This window comes from Cyclopterus lumpus, chromosome 4, assembly GCF_009769545.1.
Source record: "Cyclopterus lumpus isolate fCycLum1 chromosome 4, fCycLum1.pri, whole genome shotgun sequence".
In the NCBI taxonomy this organism is placed as follows: domain Eukaryota; kingdom Metazoa; phylum Chordata; class Actinopteri; order Perciformes; family Cyclopteridae; genus Cyclopterus; species Cyclopterus lumpus.
Genome location: NC_046969.1, coordinates 12,854,620 through 12,878,388, shown reverse-complemented (window position 1 = coordinate 12,878,388; position 23,769 = coordinate 12,854,620). Strand labels below are relative to the sequence as shown.

General features: G+C 39.4%; 1 protein-coding gene across 1 annotated transcript; it reads right to left on the bottom strand.

Annotated features, from left to right (window-relative positions):
* Positions 1 to 1,759: 1,759 nt before the first annotated feature.
* On the bottom strand, positions 1,760 to 18,056 carry acsbg2 (acyl-CoA synthetase bubblegum family member 2). The gene is made up of 15 exons (XM_034530662.1): positions 17,876 to 18,056; positions 13,723 to 13,858; positions 13,136 to 13,239; positions 11,682 to 11,953; positions 10,749 to 10,837; positions 9,431 to 9,551; positions 8,802 to 8,882; positions 8,564 to 8,713; positions 7,893 to 8,069; positions 6,909 to 7,090; positions 6,126 to 6,368; positions 5,795 to 6,012; positions 5,470 to 5,609; positions 4,087 to 4,333; positions 1,760 to 3,326 (listed from the first exon to the last, which is right to left on the bottom strand). The coding sequence occupies exons 1-15, from the start codon at positions 17,880 to 17,882 to the stop codon at positions 3,208 to 3,210; spliced, it is 2,286 nt and encodes a 761-aa protein (XP_034386553.1). The 5' UTR covers positions 17,883 to 18,056; the 3' UTR covers positions 1,760 to 3,207.
* Positions 18,057 to 23,769: the final 5,713 nt, after the last annotated feature.

Here is a 23,769-nt window from a genome sequence, read left to right as displayed (position 1 = left end):
GGCCATATGATGCAAGTTGTTAACGAGGACAAAACATTGTTATTTTAATGTTATTTTTTATTTTTAAATCATATTATTAATAAAGTCATTAAGTACTGTTGTCCCCCGTGTGTGTCGGATCATCATTGACCGGTTTCTGACCCGGTCATGAGTGCGTGTGCAGGGTTCAAGTAAAGTTCACGTGATGGTCAATGCAGTCTGCGGGGTTAAAAGGACACGCAGCGGGCCAGGCAATAATGCTCATGATGCATTGACCATCTATCGAGGAAATGTATAGGAGGGACATTTATTGGCAAAGGCTGATCAATAAATTGTACTCTTGACGCAGCTCCACATTGAGGAAACCTAATACGTGTTGTTCCCATACCGTTATGTCTCTGGGTGTAAGACACCATTGTGGGCAGTGTTACAAGTTCATCAGGACAATACTCAGTTTCTCATTTTAACTCTTTTTTAAATTTGGTTAACTGATTAGCCAATCAGAAAATTAATTGACAACCATTTTTATATATTATATAAAATATAATGTGTATTTTCTGATAGTTTGATGACATTTTATGGGCAAACAAAGCAATTCATTAAGAAGGTGATCAACTGGTTTATTGATAATAAATATAGTTTTAAATTGCAATATAACTACACACACAGTGATATATGATTTGATTGACATTACCCACTCCAGGTTACCCTTTTTTTTTTTTTTCATTTTTGTGAAATTTTCATTCGACAACAAACGGGTACAAATGAACTGAGAAATGTGTCTGAATGTTCACTTTATTGGAAATGATGTGGACCTTAATTAACTGGACGTCTCCGGCCTTTAATGAAGCACTAATCAAGAGACCTGTTGGGAACTTTCACAGCGGACATTTTGGTTTGTAACACCAGGAGAAACATGAAGGACGGCTCCAGTACAGGAAGTTTAAACTGTTATGAAGATCTTAAAGTATTTTCATACTTTCAGCTTGTTGGTGGAAGACTCAAAGAGCCTCAGGGAGGTAAGTACCTGTCATTACTCTGAGGAGTCAAAAAGTCGTGTAGCATTTGTGAAGTTGTGTTGACTCAGTGCTTTGGTTGTTTTTTAGGCTGTGGGTTTGTGCTATTGTTGTATTGGACTAATCACCGCTTTGTTCTGGTTTTATAGTGTAACATAATCAAATGTACTTCAGCAGTACTGGGAAACTTGAGAATTGAGGCAACAATTGCTAAAGAGGTGAAGTCGGTATTTATTGCCGAGTGTCCCTTTACATTGTGCAGGAGCAGTAATGATGGCAACTACTTACTCAATACTTTTACTCCAATGTATTTTAGTAGGAATTATTGTACATATTACTTCACATTCATTGAGTATTATGCAGATTCAGTTAAATAATGCAACATATAATCCATAAATGTTTATTAATATAGATTAATACAAAACTATTGCTCCCTGGGAATGAATTCACAAGCTACCCGTCGATATACAATTATACAATTTTAATCAGCCCCATTTTAACCAGCTGGTCCTTAAAGTGATGTGGCCATTAATGCATCAATAAATATAATTCAATAATATACACTATTCTGAAAGTTCTCATTCTGCAAAATTTGTACTTTTTGCTATATTAAGTATATTTTGAAGCTAATACTTTCATAATTGTACGTGTCACAGTATTTCTATATTGTGGTATTGCTACTTCAGTAAACGATCAGATTAATCCAAATACTTTACATTTAATAGGCCTCACATGCTGAAAAGAAGCCAGACAGAACAACAACAGAGTTCAGCAGCTTACTCAACTTTTATTCCGTAACCGATCAAACCGTCAACATTCACATCTGTGGACCGAAACAGACTTGTTTCCTTTTTCTCCTTCATGCATATTTCAACCCTGACATTTTCAACAACAGCTCTTTTAGGTCAGGTAAATGCAGACGCACTGAATCACCGTCATTTCCTTATTTAACTTTAGACACAAACATAAAAATTGCTTCGTTTTGTTTACCCTGAACTTGAGTTACTTTGAGCAAACCACAGCCACCAAACCCACCTTCACTTTGAACTTCTAAGAGTACTACGATATGCCTATTATATACATAATTACTTCATATACAAGATCAGTTCTTTGGAGTACAACATACTCTTTTACTTCCTTTTTAAACCTTTTTCTTTGTATGAAATGTCTTCATGTCGTCTTCAGCTCAAAACCTCAAACATTTATACATTTATGTGAATATGGGATGGCAACAGACCAGTTCATATACTTGCCCCATGGAGCTACATATAATCTAACTTTTGTACATTTCCCATTCCAAGCAAGTCATTGAGTGCAAAAAAATTATTCATGAGATTTTCTGGGCTTCTAAATAAATGTCTTAAAAAAGAAAAGATGATATAGACTAAACATATTTACAATATTCCACAAAAATCACAGAAGAACTGTTGGAAAACATTTCAACAGGACCAGGCAGTTGTGTAATGGTCTGCATTTCATCAGAATACAGAACAACAGAGTCTGACTTTACAATTACAAAAGGCAATAGATATGGCTTCAGTGATGTGTTTTACAGGATGAAAAACTAAATATGGATGCTAAGTTATGAGATGGTAACTGCAACTACCAGAAAACATTGGCTTTTTTTGATGTACAACGTAAATTATTATTTTCTTTGAAACCCAGCTGACAAAGACGAGAAAAACACACCAAATGCATGTAAAATGCCAGTAAACATTTGCATATGATTGCTGTATTGCAAATGGCATCTTTTCTCAAAATAATTCTTCATTTGAAGCTCATTTAGCCCATGTAAACTTTGGCAAACCAGAAATAAATTAAGAAAAACATGTTCAATAAGACAAATTCGTTAAAAACATCCCATCAACTTTTTTTGGATTCTGTCTCATAGCTCAAGTAATGCAGTAAAATAAAGCAACAGCTTTTCTTACATACAGCTGCTGCTACTTCATGTATCGGATATTACTGTTCATCCCAGTAATCCAAATAGTCGACTTCGACTTATTGACAGCGTCTTCAAAATCATAAAGCTATTTTACAATGGCTTCTTATTTTCAGCACAACACCTACAAATGTAAACCAAGACAGAACGACCAAAATGTAAGGCAATCAAAACATTTTGACAAGATAAAAATGGCTGGATTAACGAGGTGAGGCGTGTCTGCACGTTAACTCAGACAGTCTGGATTTCCCTGCAGGTGGAGGAGCAGCTCTATTTGGGAGGCGGCGTGTTGTCGGGGGTCGTTGGAGTCGCCAACTCCTTATAAAAGTTCTCAATCTGCTCCTTGTACATCTTCGCCACCACCGGCCTTTTCAGCTTCATGGTAGGGCCTGTGGAACAAGTAAGGAATTCATATAATTATAAACACACTAATCATTTCATCTCTCAAAACTGTAGTTTAAAGTGCACACATGCTTTAGTCTACAGCTAGTTGCTTTGTCCTGTCGATGTCATCGACACTCCACTACAGGTCGTTGTGTCTGAGCTTGAACTTGAACCTGACTGGCGGTTTGGTCAAAGGTTTGAGTCAGATTATTATTATTATATATGCCATATGGTCAGTTTTTCAGTAATGTAATTCACTTCTATAACCTGCTATTCTAATTTAAGATAATGCATGTGACTCTTGATAATGTAGTAGTTTTAGGAACAAAATGTCTTTTTTTTTTTTTTTTTTTTAAAGGCTGCAACTAACAGTTATTAATTCTAATTACCGAAAAATCTGACTATTATATTAAGGTGTTAAAAAAAAGTATTTGTCCGACCGAATGAGTGAGACAATTAGAAAATGAATTGTCAACTCTTTTGATAATTGTTTAAGAGTTTTACCACCCCAGGCCTCTATAAATTATTCAAAGGAAACGGTCTGAAGAGGAGAAAAAATACTTTTACAACCCACGGATCCATGCACCATGTGAGACTTTGTATTCATTTAAAAGAAGCTCTTTACTCATAAGTGGTTGAGGAAGTGTATTTGAAGCATTGCACTCTCCATTGTGAATATCATACTGCAGGTTTAAGAAACTGTCAACTGTCCTTTTCCTGCTAAATAAAGACGCTCTAGTCAGCACTTATTCCCATCTCACTCACCCAGCTCTCCTCCTGTCAGGGAGAAATCACGATCCAGAATGATCCACTTCTGGATGCGCTGCGCGTTGGAGGATGCCTCCTTGTTGACTCTGTTGATTCCCTCCTGGACGGCGGCGTGGATCACTCGATCCTGGCCGCCTGCGATCTCAGAGACTCGTGTGGCGTTGCTGCCCAACTTCCTGCAGAGCTCGATAGCTTCTGGTGTCAACTCGTCCTCTGGGTCTCCTGACTCTGTGTTTAGCTGGCACTGGAGAGGAAAAACATTTGAAAAGTTGAATTATAGCACATAATTAATTAATTATATATTATGAATGTATGACTATATATATATATATATATATATATATATATATATATATATATATATATATATATATATATATTCATTCTTGTCCACGCCACTCAAAGCATTAATATATTTGGTATTAGTCAGTTTTCCCCAAAGCCCTCTAGATGGCAGCATCTGAAAAGAACCGTCTAAAAGCAAACGCTTCACTTATTTTATGCTGCTCCTTTTTTGACAGTTAAGACGAGATGCATATTGTCTCTTTCTGAGATTAGATTAAAGGTATGATGGGATGTTTACAATGTTGCTGACAAGTTCTACATCTTCAGTCTCCATCTGATATCTTCAGTGTTCAACAGCCCGTTGCATCCTGTGTGATCTTCACGAGGACAGTTTCCCTCTTCAACTGGGATGAAGTGCACAAACAGAACCGTGCTGGCTGGAAGGTTACACCAGGGGCCAGATTAATAAACAATACATATGCACACACGCTGGAATTTATAAAAGAAGTAAATGTGCATATCCAAACATGCTTTAGACCACATTTACTAAAGGTTTATTAAAATATAGCTGAGGGTGAGACAAGGTGGACATGAAATATAAGATGAGAGATGTAAACTGTCAATGACCTCAGTTGTGAAGCACTTTTGTAAAGTCTGTTTCAATTTGAGCTTTCTAAGTTATTAATTGATTATCCTTTTTAATAAATGATTGAGATATGACTGCAAAATCAGCTTCAATGCTTCCTTATCTCATCCTTTACCAAAAAAAAGGAGATGACGTCGTCCCCCATTTCTATCAGCAGCTACATTTAAAGCGACGCACCATTCGCCCCTCAATAACATCGCTTAGGAGGTGTGACACTATTTTGGACAGGAATCTAATTTTACAACATCAAATTTGTCTCTGTACTCATTTTCTATGTATTTTCTACTTTTTTAAGTTGGGTAAAAAAGTAGTTGGTTTCTTCTTTTCCTAAATTCTTCTAGAATTTTCCTTCACATCTTTCTGTGACCTCATGGTGTTTTCCATCAACGTAAAGGAAAAGACAATATTGTTTTGACTATTCGACCGCAGCCCCGGTTTCTCAGACTCACCTTAATGGTGAGCAGCATAGATAGAAACTTCCTCTTGTCTCCGATCAGCATGGCGTTACTAATCAGCGGCACGGCCTCCTTCACAGCATCCTCGATAGGGACAGGAGGGATGTTCTCTCCTCCTGCCGTGATGATCAGCTCTAAAAAACACAGTTAAGTAACATACTTTATTGATCACGGATAAAGAACAATGTTCCTTGGTTTAGTCTGCAACAGAACACTGAGTCCATATCCTTTTTGGAGACGGTAAAGGAGAACTAAAATATTTGATCTTGGATCCAGTACAAATTCACCTGTTTGAGCATTATCTCGCTAGAATAAGCACCTTTAATTCTTCCGGTGATGAAGAGGAATCCGTTCTGGTCGTGTTTGCCCAGGTCCCCGGAGTGCAGCCAACCCTCTGCGTCGAGAGCCTCCTCCGTCTTCTCGGGCATGTTGATGTAACCCATGAAGACGTGGCGGCCCCAGAAGCAGATCTCACCGTTTCCCCCCTCGTCCGGGTTGTGCAGCTTCGTCTTGCACCCTGGGATCTCTTTACCACAACTGCAAGGACAAAACATTTTATAATTTGCCACGTGCTTTGAGTTGGCTCTGATTTGTCAATGTAAAGGAAATTCTGCGTCCAATCAAAATGGAAGTCAAAAGAAAGAATGTACCTGGTGAGCTTGAAGGCTTCGGGGATGGAGATTGTGTGAGGTCCAGTGCTCTCGCTCATGCCGTACAGCTCGTACAGAGGGATATCTAAGCTGAGGAAGAACTCCAGGGTGTCTTTGGTTATGGGAGCGGCCCCGGTGTAGCACTTGTTGCAGCGGTCCAGGCCCAGAGCCTTCCGCACCTTTTTGAACACCAGCTTTTTGGCTAATTGATAGCTGAGCGGCGTGCGGCCAGCTGTGCCGCTTCTGAGGAAAGACACAAAACAGCAAGTGTCAGCAGCTTGAGATCTAGGCATGGCAATGTCCGCCAGTCTGTTGGTTGAAATACCTCAACAACTATTCGATGGATTACCATGAAATGGTGTACAGACATTCATGATATCCTGCCGGCTTTGGTGATCCTCTGACTTTTCCTCTAGTGCCACATCGTGGTGAATATTTGTGATTGTAAGTGAAATATAGCAACTATTAGAGAATGCCATGATGTTTGGTACAGACATGCTGCCCTCAGGAGGAATTGTAATCACTTTGATCCTTTTTAGCTTTCCTCTGGCATTTAGCTCAAAGCACAACCTCACAGAGCTGCACTCATTGATGTAGACTCTTGGGTCTTGTCATGTCATGAACCATAAATCCACCTTCTAACAGATAATGAGACACCATGTCATCAAAACAGTAAAATAAATAGCAGTTTGGTCAAAAGAGAAGAACCTAAGGATGGAAACTGGAACGAGGAGGGATTAAAGCATGTCTAAATAAAGCTGTAATTTAATAATGCGTACGTACTGATTCATTTTGGTCAGATTAGTCTGCAGGCCAACATCTTTGGCCCAGGCAGCCAGTTTCCTGCGCACAGTTGAAGACTTGGCTCCGACGGACTTCATCTTCTCCTGCATTTTCTCCCAGACACGTGGGACGCCCATGAAGGCCGTGGGACGCACTTCCTTCAACGTGTTCACCAGAGAGCCCTGATGCATAAAAGAAAGATGGCATCTGTAGTTCACAGCTCTCATGGAGAGGAAATGAGCAGAAAGATTTAAATCTGCCACCACAATGTTCTTCTAAGCTTTTGCATGAAAAATAGATGAGCTTTTCATATCTACTGTATCACACTCATTACCACCCTCAGGATATGCTGATAAATGTGTAGGGGTGGTGATGGAGAAATGAGAGAAGCCCTAATGAAGAGCATTGAGAGGCAGAAGCTTAGCTTAGCATACCAGACAGATCACATCTTGCCATGAAAGGACACGTTATGGAGAGATGCACATGATGAGTGTTCAAAGATCAGAGATAATCCTTTCTGCTTGTATGCCCCTAAACTATGAAATACCCTCCCTCCTTAGGGTGGAAAACTGAAATTACATTTAGAATCTTTTTACTGTCTAATTCTGATTAATGATTATCATCATTAATCAGAACTATGTTTTTGTTTCTTTTTGTCCTTGTTATCCCTGTAAACCTTTTTAGTAATTTTTTTTTTTAATTCTTGTTTTGTTTGGTAAACATTTAATTAGCTGTTTTTGCTTGAGTTCTGTGCAAAAAGAATTCAAAAAATATTTTTTTAAGCAATTTGGGCTTTTTGTCTGGAGCTATGCATATTCATTTTTTACAAATATTTAAATCAAGACAAACTGCATGAATGTTTTTGTCTGCTGATGATTTGTAATTGCCTGTTTTGTCTTATGAAAATGTGTTTGCCGTTTTAATAATGGGCCATATATTTTGCGTGTGTCATGTGTTTGTGTACTGAACACCACTATAGCTCACCTTCAGTGCATCTGGCTGGGCAAAGTAGGTCGCCCCTCCGACCCTCATGGTTACCCAGATGTCTACCATCTGGGCCGCAATGTGGCTGAGCGGCAGGTAGCTGACCACCAACTCCTGAGTGTGAGTGGCATCTGTCAGGCCCACATGGCGGCTGGTAGCGAGCGCGGTCCATGTTATCTGATGGCAAGGAGAGCGCAGTACATTTAATGAGCTATCTTTATTGTTTTATGTATGGGAGGTTTGATACAGATGTGCTATTTACAAGATAAAGAGAATTACACAAAAACAATGGTGAGAGTTTACGACTAGTGTTTTATACCTCCTATAAGTGAATAAAATACATGTATGAGAACAAGTTTTGAATTGTTTGAGCCAACCAGGTGCCATGTTAATGAGTCTGTGGTTTAACAGGACTACAGCCAGCGGTGGAAGTAGTCGTCAGATCTTTTGAAAGAAGCAATACCACAGTGTAAAAATAATAATAAAAAGTCACAAGTCAAGGTCCTGCATCCTAAACATACAAGCCGTGTACATGTTGTACTTAAATATTAAGGTCTGTTAACTCCATCTGCACTTTTCACTCTTTACAACTGCTGTCCGTGTCTGGAGACTAACATGTGACACTGCTTAACCCTCAAGAAGTAAAAACACACTTGGCTGGTGTAACTTACATTATCATGGCTGAGCATGACTCCTTTGGGCTGGCCTGTGGTCCCTGAGGTGTAGATGAGCGTGCAGCACTGGTTGGGCTTCTGGCTGGAGATGATCGCATCGAGGGGTGCATCGGGCTCATCGCGTCCAAGCTCCATGAACTCCGCCCACTGCAGTAGACAAACAAAATCACTTGGATGATACTGATTTAACTAAACTAATCTTTTCATGTTTGCCAAGAACATATTGTGTACTTACTGAGTACAGATTTGGTCTTTTCTCTTTAAGTGCATCTTTGTACTGGATAATGGCTTTCAAGTGCGGCAGCTTGTCTTCAACCTGTAAGCAAACAAAATGCAATCCCATGAGTACATAAAGCAGACTATAGTTAATAAGAAGACTACAATACTGTCTGTAAGCATTTATAACGCTTTAGTGCATTCTGTATTGATTAAGAGCATCAGTCTGGAAAGTACGAAAAAAGATTGAGGATGCAAAAATCCCAAATCCACACTGCGTACTAATTCTAAATAGTTTTTTATTATGTTTTGTGTTCGCGTTGAGACAGTTCCAGGATTAAACAGTCAGTATGCAACTAAAATAAACATGTTTCTGTCTCTTTACGCCATAGAAGACAGATGCATTCTTCCATGACATGTGGTATCTCCACCTGCATCTAAGAGTCATTTTATACCGTTTTATGCTGCCAAGTCCCATTTATTTGTCTCTTAATTATTAATAACACTGACAATAAAAGGTGCCAACAGAAATGTTTGGAACTTCTAGAAACCCATTTCCTTTGTTTCCCTGCCTTTTTACCATCCTGATCACATCTCTGGGCACAATAAAGCCTACCAGTGTTTATATGCAACTCATTCTGTTCTCACCTGAAGGATCTTCTGCAGCTGTTTGTGATTCTCCACCACAATGATATTGGCCTTGCTGTTGTCTGCTACGTACTGGCATGCCTCAGGAGAGTTGGTGGTGTAGATGCCAACAGCAAACCCACTGCAGCAGACCAAACGACAGTCAGACTCAGCACTCTTACATTTACAGAGTCAGATGAAACTCGGTCCCATTCCTAGTGACAAAAGACCTGACCGAGCAGCATTGTTGTTGTTTGGCTCTCCGGCAACGACCTGCAGTCTTGGTTTGAGAAACTAAACCTGTGCTCATCAGGACCAGTTTGACGAGTTAACCATAGTTTCAATGCAGTCTTGTAGTGATGCGTCACTCAGCACTGAGCAGACTCTAGGCGTGGGAATCTGTGGCATCCGCAATATATATGTGTATCGCAGTTTTAGAGAAACGTCATGTACTGATCTTTTGAGTAGCCAAACTTATGTCCCACTTTCCCTCAATGCACTCTTTCAATCAAATTGTTCAAATTGTTGTCATAATCGCGAATCTAATTGGGCAGACGCCGTGAAAAACCTAAAGTCCTGTTACAGAGTTTGGTCAGCTGAGACAAATCTGCCCATTGACCAATAAATGGGTTCTGTTCTTGATTAAAAGGGGTTTTGGTTACTCAAAGTCAATTTCTCGATCCCCTTTTAGCTCGAAGGAAGCACGCGGTTTGTTTTTCTGTTGGAGTCTCCGGGCCTGAATATTCATGCGAGCAAGAAGAGGCTTGTGATTACTGTTTACTGGTCATCAGTAGTGGAAGCACTCAACTCCTCTACTCAGGATCGTATAATTTGATTAACACTGACATGATTGTGTTGACAGCATTTTCCTATTGTAGCTGGAAGAGGTGAAGCAAGTTTTAACTACTTTTATAATGTACGTTTGGTTTGTTTAGTCCATTGGCTCTCAACCTAGGGGTCAGGCCCCTCCAAAGGGTCACAAGACATATCAGAGGGGGCCTGATATGATTACTGGGAGAGGGAAAAAATACATTATATTCCTGTAAATGTAGAGGAATAAAGTAGCATAAAAGAAAAATACTCAATGCCAGTACTATTATTGTCAATGGTGCTTTCAACACTGCACTTCATCAGCTTCTTCTTGGGCGTTGTGCTGTCACCTATTAATCAAGATGTCTTTCAGCTAAGAGTCTACATGCTGAACTGGATCGCACCCGAAGGTCTTGGCTCGGACCACTCAGGTATGGAAGACATGCACACACCAACGCACATAAACACACAGCTGACAATGAAAGGGAACACTGAGCTCATCACTGTCAAATTAAGAGAGGGAGCTCACCCTGCCAAAACAGCTGCAATGTCAGAGATGAACCACTCAGACGAGTTGAAGCCCAGGATGCCGACACCGTGGTAGCGCTGCAAACCAAGCTGTGGGAAAACAAACAGGCTTTTTAAGTATGAATAACATGTAGTAATCCCAGCTATAATATTGGGATATCCTTTACATCCTTTTTTAGAGTCCATTTGTAAATTAGCTGGGACATTGCAGGTACAGCGTAATCTCCTTTTGAAGAACGAAAATCATGTCGAAAGGTGTGCAGGTTTGTTTGTAAGAGCCACATGTAAGTGTGTGTGTGTATGTGTGTGTACATGGTGTCCTGCTGAGTCTCCATGCTGACAAACAATGAAGTGCTCTGTGCTGAACCGACAGCTGAGGCCTCACTCACATTTCACCCTGGCTCTTTTGTGACGTGTGATGTGTTTAGACTGGCTTTAAAACAATATTAACAAAAGGTCTAAGATTTCCTATTTGTTTTCAACAATCAGCTTCTGATACTGAATTGTTACTCAGGGTGAATAGAAACTAAATGGAGGGCACACTTTACTCACCCTTCGCTACTATTTCAATATTGCGAAATGAGATTACTGTGAGGAATTTCTCTAATTAAGCAACACCAAATTTTCCAGCATCGAACCTGAATATGTTGAACTGTTCTGGGTTTGGTTTACACAAAACCAATATGTTCTATAAGCTTCATATTAACCACCAGTCACTGTGTGATTAATCTTTTCTTCTTCTTCTATAAACCAAACCCAAAGACATTTAAGTAACATTGTAAAAGAGAAAAAGAAAATCCCCACAAAGGAGAAACTGGAGCATTTGGCATTTATTATGCAAATGTGACTTAATTAATCAGTAAATTGTTCGAAAAGCTTCATCCTCTGAAAGGAGTAATTTATACTGCATGAATCAATGGGTAAAATAAACTACCTTCAGGAAACTCTTGGCAGCGGTGCGGCATGTCTGGTAATATTCTCTGTAGTTCAGGCTCTTCTGCTGCTCGCCCTCCTTCCAGCTCAGAGCTGTGTAGTCGGCGAAGCGCTCCACAGCTAAGGTGAACATCTGGTTGATGGTCAGAGGGGTCTCAGCAGCCAGGCCAGAGTCCCCCATCCTCAGGTTCACCTCTGCGTCACCCTGTGACGTCCACAGGCCGCACCCTCCTGCTGCCGGAACCGGAAGGGAGTTTGGACGCCGGGTGTTTACTGGAAGAAAAAGACATTCAGAAAAATAAGCAAACGGTTTGTTGAAGGATTTCACTTCCTCACATGAAACAAAAGGTTATTTTATTTATTAAAAACACAACATGGAGTTTAATTGTTATGTTAACACTATATGCAGCATAGTAATGGAAGAGATCAATTTGAAAAGCTGAATCAGATCCTCATACAGGCTGTGAACCAAACTTATTTGAAAGCGAAAATAAAAGCAAACGGTAAAATAAAAACTCTATTTGCAGAACGTGTGTGTGTGTGTGTGTGGGTGTGTGTGTGTGTGGGTGTACCCAGTGTCCTGTGCAGTGAGGGAACATTAGCAACATCTGTTGTGCTCTAATTTTAGATATTCAAACTGTTGGCTTGTTTTAATTTTGTCTAGTCATCTTTTCGCCATGTTTCGTTCCCTGTTTGGATCACTTTGTGAATACACACATTATCGTGCTACAAAATAACAATAAACTGTAGATTTTCATTAATTAGAAAAGTATTTAGTGTTTGTTACACTAAGATAGAAAAGTGTGCCATTGCTAGCAATGGGGTCAAATTGCACAAACACAAACAGCTGGTTATCAGAGCTGCTGAGAGGGCAGGATTGTGAATTTGTATGCGCTGTACGGCCACAGTTCAATTCAAGGACATTTCAGTCACTAGGGAAACTGAAAGAATAACTCAAAATGTGATTTTAGTTTATAATCTTATAAAACCAATATCAGATTAACATGACACAACAAGATTGTTCAGGCTAATTATGAAGGTTCTCGTTGGTCAAAGTGTAACAACACATTTCATGGAAGTACTCATGCCAGGTTTTCCCTTCATGACTAAGACAGGATGGAAAAAGCAGGCAGGAAAAGGGAAGTCAAGTTATTCTAAAGAATGTGGAGTTCACTCACTTCGGTTTGGCCCACTTCCTCTGGGTAAAAGGTCAGAGGAAAAAACAAGTTCACTAATGCTGACTACCGCCAACAAGTTCACTAATGCTGACTACCGCCAACACAGTGACTGGATTCAACTCAGAATATAAATCCCAGTTGTCTGTCTGTGTATTGCTTATCAAAACTTGAATACGGCTGCACGGCCCTGACGGCTGTTAGAGTTCAGGAAGGGACGAAGAGAGTAAACGCATTCAGGTCACACTTGACTTTGTCGTGGCTTTTCTTCAGCCCTCACCTGTTTGTGTGTTTGAGGTCTGTTCAGCAGGGACCTCTGTAGCCTCATCATGTGCACCAATCTCCTCCTCCCTTTCCCCTGCGGACTCCTCCTCTGAAGACTCACTGAAGAACGTGAAAGGAAAATACATGTCACTTAAAAAGGAAGAGGGAATTGTCACATCCTTGGGGGGGAAATCAGAGGCAGAAGCCTGAACCTGCTGTGGCTCATATGGGGAAAACTCACAATCATCAACATCATCATCCTTAAAGTACATATTATACCTTCATGTCAACTGAAGAGCTTGGTAACACTCACAATAATAGTCTCAAAGTAAAGTTTATATTATTATATAAGCTTAACAAGTGATAAAACCACTCTGATTACACTGACAGGAATGTAATCATACACACAATAAAACTGCACGATTACCAACATTATGTGAATTACCACTGAGCGCCGGAGCTCTAACCTGGGTGGTATCTTTGACTGTTAAATTGTAGACATGAATTCTTCTCTAACTCATTTTACATCGTGTGACCCCCTCAGAGTCCTCCTCTAACCATGTTGGGAGCCATCGTGTCCAGGATATGTTTGTGTGGACGTACTTTGCCGTATCCACAATGCAGTCATCAAGGGAGGCTGCGCTGTCTCCAGCCCCGTAGGATGACTCCCGTAAACCACCTGCTCTGGGAGGCTCCATCACCACGGCTTCGGACATGGCATTGGGCTCACACAAGGTCACTGAGAGGAGAGAGGAGCCACAGGGCTTGTTAGCGTCTGTATACTCGACAAGCACAGCTCTTACAAGCATCCACAACAAGAAAAGTTAAGGTTTTTACAGATGGTGAATGAGATAACTAGATATAAGCTATGTGTGCACACGCAACATAGTGTATGAATATCCGAAAACTGTTTCACATAAACTCTCCACAGAGACCGAACGAGAAGTTTGACCAGACCTTTTTATTAATGTCCGCAACTCAGAAGTACTTTCACTATCGATTAATCCATTAATTGCTTTCTCAATGTAAGAACATTGTGAACATGTCTGTTACATGTTTTTTTTAAACCCTAGGTAACATCTTTAAATGCCTTCCTTTGTCCAACTAACAGCCTGAAGCCTAAACATCCATTTTACATGCAGTAGATGTAAACAGTGAAAGGAAGCAAATCCACACAATTGAAGTGCTGCAACCAGAGAATGGATTGAATTTTTGTTTAGTAAACTTACATGATTATCAAAGTAGTTGCTGACTCATTTTCTGTCAGTGGACTTTGAGCTCTATTTTAATACTCATGATTGGCAATGTCAATTTGTAAGGGTGAGTCCTCTTTGTAGAATGTATTTAAAACAATTAAGAAAATCTGATTTGTTATGTTTATTTTAACTACACGCAGGACATCATACAAGGAACTAAAATATTTGTTTGCATCCTATTGACTAATTTGTAACTGAGATATGGAGTTTTCTGTTGTAAATATTGTGAATAATTTGATGTGTAGTGATTGACATCTGTTAGTGGGGCTTGAGCACGGATTTCCACTTGCGATCATTATTTCTGGGTAAGGCGCTTTTTATTTGATAAGAAATCTAGACACACTCTCTTTTGGGTTTTTTTTACGTCTAAAAAGAAAAGAATCGCTCCCTTTGTCTAATTGCGAGACAGTAATGCCAACGTGTGACAGCCGGCAGCGTCTAGTACTCAAGACTCACACCTGAGTGTTGTTCGCACCAGGTCACGTTACTTTTTGCAGTTGTAGTTATATTTACACATCCATTCGTGTTTTTGGCTCTTGTGCAGGTTTCAGTGTACAAATGTTATTTGAACATAAATTACTCTACAGATTGATGTTGTATTGTGATTGTACTCTGAATTTATACAGATAAAGGGAACCTGTAATCTGCACAAATGAATATCATCCTGGCATGTTTACCTTTCTTGCTGACTTTATGAGCTGCTAAACAAACTACGACCTTATCTGTTGACTAAATTGGGTTGCATGGCAACAGTGTGAGGAACATATGGAGCGAGCTGCAAAGTGGACTGTCTTGCTGCAGATAACATTGTCTTGCTGCAAATAATGGATCGCCGTTCATTGCTGTGCTTAATCAACAAAACACCAACGTTTCCATTGCTCAACCCTCTGAACCCAAATTATAAAGATATGAGAGCATTAATGCCAGATTATTTTCTCCTGTATCAATCATCCTGTATTATTTACATGGTTTCAGAGCATCTTAAAGGTGATCGGTTTTCTTTCAAAAGAGCTGGAAAGAAAATCCTTTTCTTCCTCAGACATTACCTCTTTACAGGCAACACGTTAAAGCCTCCTAAACAATAACCCATCACCACTCGTCTAACGTCAGACACACACACCTCCATGACGTGACCTCTCACTCAAGCCCCTCTGTTTGGTAAATCACAGGTCTAAACTGCCTGTTTATTTAGCCTGAAAACACATACCAGCGGTTTTGTCTATTGTGGCAGCAGCCTATCATGACTCGCTTGTCAGGGACAATTGGGCTCCAGAGAGGTCTGAGAGCAGGAACGAAAATATTTTCTTTTACGCAACCAACCACACCTTCAAATAAATACATGAAAACCGGTTAAATGGCCTTTTCCATGTGTGAACTGTTTCCAAATCGGCATGAACCCAATTACCAGCATTACTGAGATTCTGGACATTGAGGAATCAGCAGCAATCACCTCAAACTGCTGTCACTGTTGTAAAAGAAAAGCAATCCTACTTAAGTCATGGGACAAGCAGCCAGCTCACCCAGGGGAGACTTGATCAATGAGTCCCACGGAAGCCTGAAGGTCTTTCAGCCAAGATGACAGATGCACCAGATTGATCTCACTGCTGCCATTTTATTTGGCTTCTTACTTCTAATACAGCTGCAGATTCCTCAAGACACAGCTGTTAGTAGATGTGGGTTTCCAGCAGTATTAAAAAGGGAGTTAAGTTGAGAGTGGAGGCAGTCAGATATGGAGTGAACTGGGGTGTGGTTTGGGCAGGCATCCTAAATGCCTTTCATCAATCATTTATCATCAAGGTTACTGAGCTTTTTATCCATGAGAACATTAAACTCCTGCCTTGTGCCTTGTGTAAACTATAATTTTCAGATGTGTCTTATTGCCTTTCCTGCTCCGCTGTAGTTTACCAATATCCCCCTTGTGATACGTTTGTGGGCTTCTCCTTCACTTGAACTTGCAACCCTTTTTCCCAATAGACCATGGTTTTGTTTCAACTGTTTTAAATTAATCTATATACAGTACAGATTAACCTGCTGATGGATTTATTGTTTTGTCTATAAATACAAATAATGGAAAAGGAATCGCATGAAGGTGACGTCTTCAAATGTTTGGTAAACCGAAAAGATATTAAATTCACAATGATATTAAACAGAGAAAAGCAGCCAACTCTAGAGGAGCTGGAACAAGGAAATGTTTGGCCTCAAACAATGAATTGATAATCAAAATAGTTGCTGATTAATCTTCTATAACCAAACAAATTAATTAACTGATCTACCACAACCGTCATATTTAGCTTATCGACAGGAGGACATTTTTGGCCTTCTTTGCACGGTTTTAAGTTTCCTTGTCATGTGCCAGCTAATGCTCAGCATGAATTATCTGATGGACTTAGAACTGCGCAAACTGGCATCATTATTGCAACTGCATTCATTAAATCAGGAGGGGATTATAAATGTAGCAGTTGTGTGCAACAACAGCTGTTCGATTTAAACAGGGAGGATGCAATAGTAGAAAACTTAAACCTTTTTAATTTGAACACTGATTACTGTAGAAGTGTCAATAAAGACAGCAGACACATATCACAACCCCATCTTTAGACAAAAACATGAATGCTGAAAGCCAACCAAGGGGCTCTCCCCAACACCCCAAGTACCACATGCCTGCAAACTTCAGTTAGGTCAATCCCCTGTCAAACAGTTCAGACAAAACCCCGCCCCTCCCTTCTGGTGTGTCTCTCTATTGTCATGCATAGTCTCCACTTGTGCAAGATACCACCCTTCTCCACTTGACTGTCTGAACCTAATGATGTCGCCCAGAACACAACAAAGATGAACTAGATTTCTATCAACGCATCCTCTGAAAGATCTGCATCCTCGGCCAGCTGCTGCCTCTGAACAGCCCCCAGCAGTGTTCAATACCACTGGGTGTAATCATAAGCATCCTCAATACACGGATACCATGTCGAGCTTCGCATTTTTTTATCCAGTTTCCAATATTTGTAAAGGTAATGCAGACATTTATAAAGAAAGGAAAAGGCTTTGAAGGCATCCCTTTAACATTAGATATCATCTGGCAAAATGTACACAGATCTGCCGGTTGGGTTACACCCTTTTACAAGCAACCAGATGTCCACATGTTGTAAAGAGACACACATTTCCCGTCTATTGAAATGTACATATTACATATGTATTATATCTGAGATCAAATTAGCATACAAAAGAACTGATGACATGAATGACTAAAATCATAGAGGGAGTGGTTGAGAATTATAACAAGGGACATCAGACAAATGACAGACATATGGCATAAAACCTGAGCATGGATATTAATTCATATACCATTCTTAGTATGAAACATGCGTACATAAAAGCAAACCTTTTCTCAGGCATCATTACCAATCTGTTTCTTACCAAACCTGATCTGTCTGAGTGTAAACTGGAGTTCAAGTTAAGAGGACTACACCTCAGCTACATTAATAAAACATTTAAATTGAGCTACTCACATTGCATTGCTGGAAATTATTATTTTCCCCCGGTTTGTATTTCAAGGTTTTCTCTGAAATCGTCCACTTTCCCTTATCTGTAAATGCTGTTTGCCGCTTAACACACAATACCCCAACAGCCCACTGTTTCTACAACTTGAGCAGCATATCATTCATTTTCAAACGGCAGCCGGCTTGATTAGTCCCACCCCCTAAAAACCCCACCCAGACCAGGCCAGCCAGCTTCCTCCAGAAACACTCCCCACCTCCTCCATCATCCCAAACCAACCTGATTGGTTCAAACTGCTCACACCACACATCCATTTCCCATATAAGGCCACGCAAGCCAAATGAATAAGGGTGTGGGGGGGGGGGGGGGGGGGGCTGTGGCTCTATGACACACACACACACACACACACACACACACACACACACACACACACACCACACACTTGACAGATGATGCTGTGAAACTCAAACCCATCCCCCTACAGAGTTACTCTCCTGCACACACACACACTCACACACTCAACACACGTTGCAGCTATGCTGGGTTACTATCGGACAAACCGGATTATGAGTGCAGCTGTGCTGGTTTGACTTCATGACTTTCCACTGAATGAAATCATTCTTGTGCACAATACAAAGATGCAGCAGCCTTAAAAAGAATTACATACATATTCCTCTTTCTTCCAATCTTCCTTCATTGTAAAGAAGTCTAAATAATGATTATTTTCATTTAAAAATAATCTGTAAAATATTGTCAAACATGTAAAATACCAAATGATGCTCAGTTTAGTAGTTGTTTAGTTGCAGATTGATTAACTAATTGTTTCAGATTTACAACTTCCCTTTCAAAATAGCTTAATACATTTCCTAAATTATTGTACTAAACTACAAATGTGATTATGCAAGTATTTCCATTTCACACCACTTTGAACTTCTATTTCAATTCCAATGGGAATACTTTTTCCTCCACTGTAACTATTTCTAAGCTTTTAGTTAATATACTTTACAAACTTCATATATTATGATGACCTGGTTAAATATGAGGCATTGTTAAAGATTCAATTGCCCAGCTAGCTGCATATAAAAATGGAGCTGAAACAATGAATCAGTTAGTCGATCAACAGAATATTAATCACTTCTTTAAGCTGATTCTCAAGCATTTTAGTGTATTAAGTATTTTAATTTGTTTTGCTTATAACACTTCTATACTTTTAGCATAGCAATAGAACCATTTCCAATGCTCTATTACAGTGGGTTATTGTTAGATTTACTTAAGTAAAGACTTTGAATCCTTGCTCCGTCGCTGCAAAACAATGTCACACAAGACACGCTAAGCAGTAATAAATATATACTTGAACGAAAAAGAAAAGAAACCTTTTCTCATCAACTGAATTGATCAACATTGTGACAATCGTCCTTGTAACAGTCTTTGCAAATCTAAATTTAGCCCTCTGGCTGAAAATCAAAGCTCAGCCCAAGAACACAACGTGGCAAGCCAATCCTGTACTTCTAGTTCTTCTGAGCCATGACCAGATATACAGGGTGCTAAATCAAAGATGTTAGCTGTGCAGAGGAAACAACCGCAGGAAGAGGAACAAAACTTAAAGAAATGTCCACATCAAACGTGTTTGCTCGTGGCAATCACTGTATTTCTACAACTATGACATTGAAAGGTGTGGCAACAGGACCCCGTGTCACGGAGCCTGCATCTGTGAGGGAAGTGTGAGTGGGATTCACAGCTATGAAGACTTTTCTTTCTTACTTGGGTAAATATAACCTGTCTTACTGGTTGATGAGAGTAAAAGGAATTTCCTTTACACAATTTCCCCTAAACCCCCCACCCCCTCCAGTGTTCTTTAGGTCAAGTAGAGGAGGCAGAGAGCATATTTCCTCAAACTGAACAATACATGATTAAATTAGCCTTGACCCTTTGATAAGCAAAAGCTGACTCTTAACATTTGAGCATTATACCTGTATGCATTAAAATAATATAAATATACACACACACACACACATACATACATTTCTTCCTTTGTGCTACTTTTATATACGTTTGTCTATTTTATTCTACTCTAATTTAAATATGTATTATCTATCTATATATTTGTTGTGTTTGTGGCATCAAGGGGGCTACAACAGAATGTCATTGTGCAAAACTGTATTTTATAATGAGAGTAAAACCGAACTTTGAAACTTAAACAAATCAGAGAAAAAACGCATTCACATACACTTTGCATTAGACATGAATGTGTCTGTATATGCACATTCAATTTCAATTCAATTTCAATTCAGTTTATTATATATAGCCCAATATCACAAATTACACATGACATACATTTAAGTACGTGTTTTTATTTGATGTTCTTATTTATTTCATGCAGACTATTTTTTAAGATCATCCTGACAATATCTCACGTGTGTAGATGCTCACGTCACTCCGCTATAGAAAGATCAGTCTCAGCCAATTGCTACGAGAGAGGAAAATGCAGATCCACCACACCACAGCATCACATGTCATGCAGAGGCCGGCTGATTCAGTGTACGCATGCGCAAACGCTGAAATGCTTCAGGATGGGTTTAGTGCTGATGCTCCCTGCACTGAGGTTATAGTCGGTCACTGACATCCTCTGTCTGGTCCCACGCTCTGCTGAGGCAGTGCTGTAAACAGACTTTTTTTTCTGTCTAATCAAATAGCAAACTCCAATGATGAAATATTAAGCATGCAGTCTAGTTATCACTAAATATACAGTATTTTTTAGATAAAAAGGCTTATGGAGCAACTGGAGGGATTTCTTATCAGTCTCGTCGACAAAGATAAAACTGTCCTGATGTACTGTGTTCATGATGTTCACGAAAAAAGTGTTTTATGTTTGGGATTTTACGAGAGAAATAACAGTTTTATTAGCAATTATACGGCTTAGACACTCGAGCACTTAAGTAGATTGACAAGGAAAAGACGTGTGAGTTGCAGTGGTGGAAGAAGTATTCAGATCATCTATTTAAGTTTTTGCAACAAATTGTACTCGAGGGCCCAAAGTCAAATGTTTAACTGGCCACATACTCCATTTCCGCTCTACTGGCTCCATACATTTTACAATCACCAAAATAACACTGCTATCTTATAATCTTTGAGTGTGGTGTGTAGTTGGCCTATAGTTTACGTTAGCAATCGTTGTGTTTATTGTGAGACTAACCACGGGCTGTGCATGTTTTAATAGTTTGTATATTGAATTAAATCCAAAATGGCATAAATGAGAAAACAACACCATTTGTGTGTCATTCTCACGCCTCCAAAACACTACTTGCCAGCCGTGTACATTTTGATAGTTAGTTTTAAACCGAAAAAGAACATGGCATTTCTGTAATTTCGTCAAACGTACAGAGCCCTCACCGTGTCAATAGTGGGTCTGACTTGTGCAATGGCTGCAACAGAATTGTTCAAATCCAGCGGGCAGTCAGGTCCAAAGGGGTGATACCCCAAGATAATAAAAAACAGTAGTCTAGGAAAAATGTGTTACATTCAAATTTCCAGGTAACAAGGAATAAATAATAAAAGCATGTAGCCTCCAGAAGGTGTTGGCGTTGCAATAATAAGTAAGACTCATGGGACATGTTGTTGTTGAGTACTAAAATAAGAATAGTCTTTTACCTTAGGGTAACACCAGGTGTTTAAATTGAACCATCCGGTAAAGTGTTACAAACCTATTTTGGTTAGATTATGGACAGAATACATCTGCATTGTGTTTCTAATGTAAAGGGTTTAAAGATGAAAACCAAGTGAGTTACAGATGTTAGCAGAGCAGGTGGGAGCTAACCGAGGGTGGGATTTCATCTGTAGACCTGCCACTGGCGCTGCTACTTGATGTAAATAGAAAAATGGCCACAATTAAAGAACTAAAGATAAAGTAATGATGCACTGTCATTAACCGTGTAACGTTACTTGCTCACATGCTGTCGTCTATCTCCCTCGAGGTGATTTGTTGCAGTTAAACCAGAACGGCTCTGCGGTATCGTGCAACTTGAATTTATCTTAAATTAACAGAACACACACTAATTATGTTAACTTTTACTGCCACGTACAAATAATCCCTCAACAGATGATGTAAATACGATATGGCTTAATAACTGATGTTAAAATCGACGCAATAAGTAATAAGATTACCTGATAAATGGTCAAACTCACCACGAGCAGAGGAGTTTCAGTGGTGACTGTTCCTGTGTGTCAGTGTCAGAGCAGCTTGTGAGAGCCTCTCTTCACTCCTTCGTGTCACCTGTGGGAGTCACCTATAGACTCACCTGTATAGTCACCTGTATAGTCACCTGTGGGAGTCACCTATAGCATCAGACAACACTCTTCTTGACATTCGACCTGCCACACATGGAGTAGGAAAAAAAACTAAACACATGAGCCAAAGGAAATTCAATTTCTTCAAGTCAAATCAAAAGTGATTGTATGGCCCAGGCCGCTGCTGTGGTCGTTGGACATATGGATCCAAGTGAAGAGGAGAATCTCAAAAATGTTTCATACTGTATTCTCTCAAAGGGAAAGATGGCAACATATCCTTCTTTGATCCCAGGGACATATTCATGAGGAGTGTCTACAAAGCAACCAGCAATGTTTAAAAACAGCAACAACAACAACAACAACAACAACAACAACAACAACAACAACAACGGTATTCTTAGACACGCAACATTATTTGGACATGGTCTTGGTTGTTGTGAAAAATCAATGTGAGAAAGAATTTTTTTTAAATAAGGGAATGGGTGTTACGGAGTATAAAAAAAAACGCATTGTTTGCTTTTTTTATAAAAGATGCAGCGAGACTTTAGTTCATCTAATTTGTGAAAATATTTTGGACTGACATGATATACTTTCTATAAAGAAGAATTGACTGTGGAATGGAAAGCAGTTTTAAGTAGGAAGGAATCGTCTGTGATATTGGAAATCTGCTTTTGATTTTGGCAAATTTCACATCACACACCAGCAAGCTGTCAAACCAAAAAACAAATTTCAGTGTATTCAATGTCGCTTGTTGTATATATCTGGAATAACATGAATCATACTCAGAATTTAAAAACCATAACACTGTTAATGTTTCTTTTCAACTTAACATTCAAGCACTAAACGTGACTTTCTCCCTCTTAAATTTCCCTTTTTTCGTTTCTCTAAATTCATATAGTTGATTTTGGGTTGCACAAGTATGGGGACTCAGAAGCAGATAAAACTATGGACGGCCAAAATGAAAGCAGCAGAGGCCGAGATAACCTGACTTTTAGACTCCAGTATGCATGGGTCAAACTCTAAAATGGCTGGATCCGACTATTTCCATATTAATCTAAGTAGCATTATTTGTATAACTCTCCCCTGGTTTGAAAAAAACATGGAAGACAATAATTCAGTTTCCTCGTTAGGCCTTTCTTATTTTGGCATTATGTAAATCTTTTATGAATCTCACTCTCTAGCACACAAATCCATGAAAAACAATAAGATGGCCAACATAAATATGATTTGATGGCTTTATTTTGTTTTTTATGCTGTGCTTAGATTGACATGTCCTCGGACACCTGGCCAACATCTGCCCCGATATACTGTGTAAGGCTCCAATAATAGGCTCTTGAGGATGTCATAGTACTTCATGTAAACTGACTAATGTTGAGAATGTTTTTGCACTGGCAAATCAATAATAAGTTCACAGGAGAAGTTCACTATTGTTTTGCGTTGCATGAACTGCTCAGTAAATCCTTTATCTCCCGTTAAACAAAAAGACCTGATAAAGCAATCGATTAGTCTGACACACTGTGACTATCTTGTGTCACAATATATACTGCCACCATGTGCTGAAGATCTGAAATGCAGTGGGCACGTCTTTGCAAGAAGAAAATGGAATCGAAAAATAATATTT

What these genes read in the sequence shown, in the direction of transcription:
- acsbg2 (XM_034530662.1), bottom strand. An exon ending in ATTGCAGCTGTTTTGGCAGG is followed by an intron (nt 9,552 to 10,748) that starts GTGAGCTCCCTC and finishes GGTCTGCTGCAG; the next exon opens with TGGGTTTGCTGTTGGCATCT. An exon ending in CCTGACAGGAGGAGAGCTGG is followed by an intron (nt 3,327 to 4,086) that starts GTGAGTGAGATG and finishes CTTGTTCCACAG; the next exon opens with GCCCTACCATGAAGCTGAAA.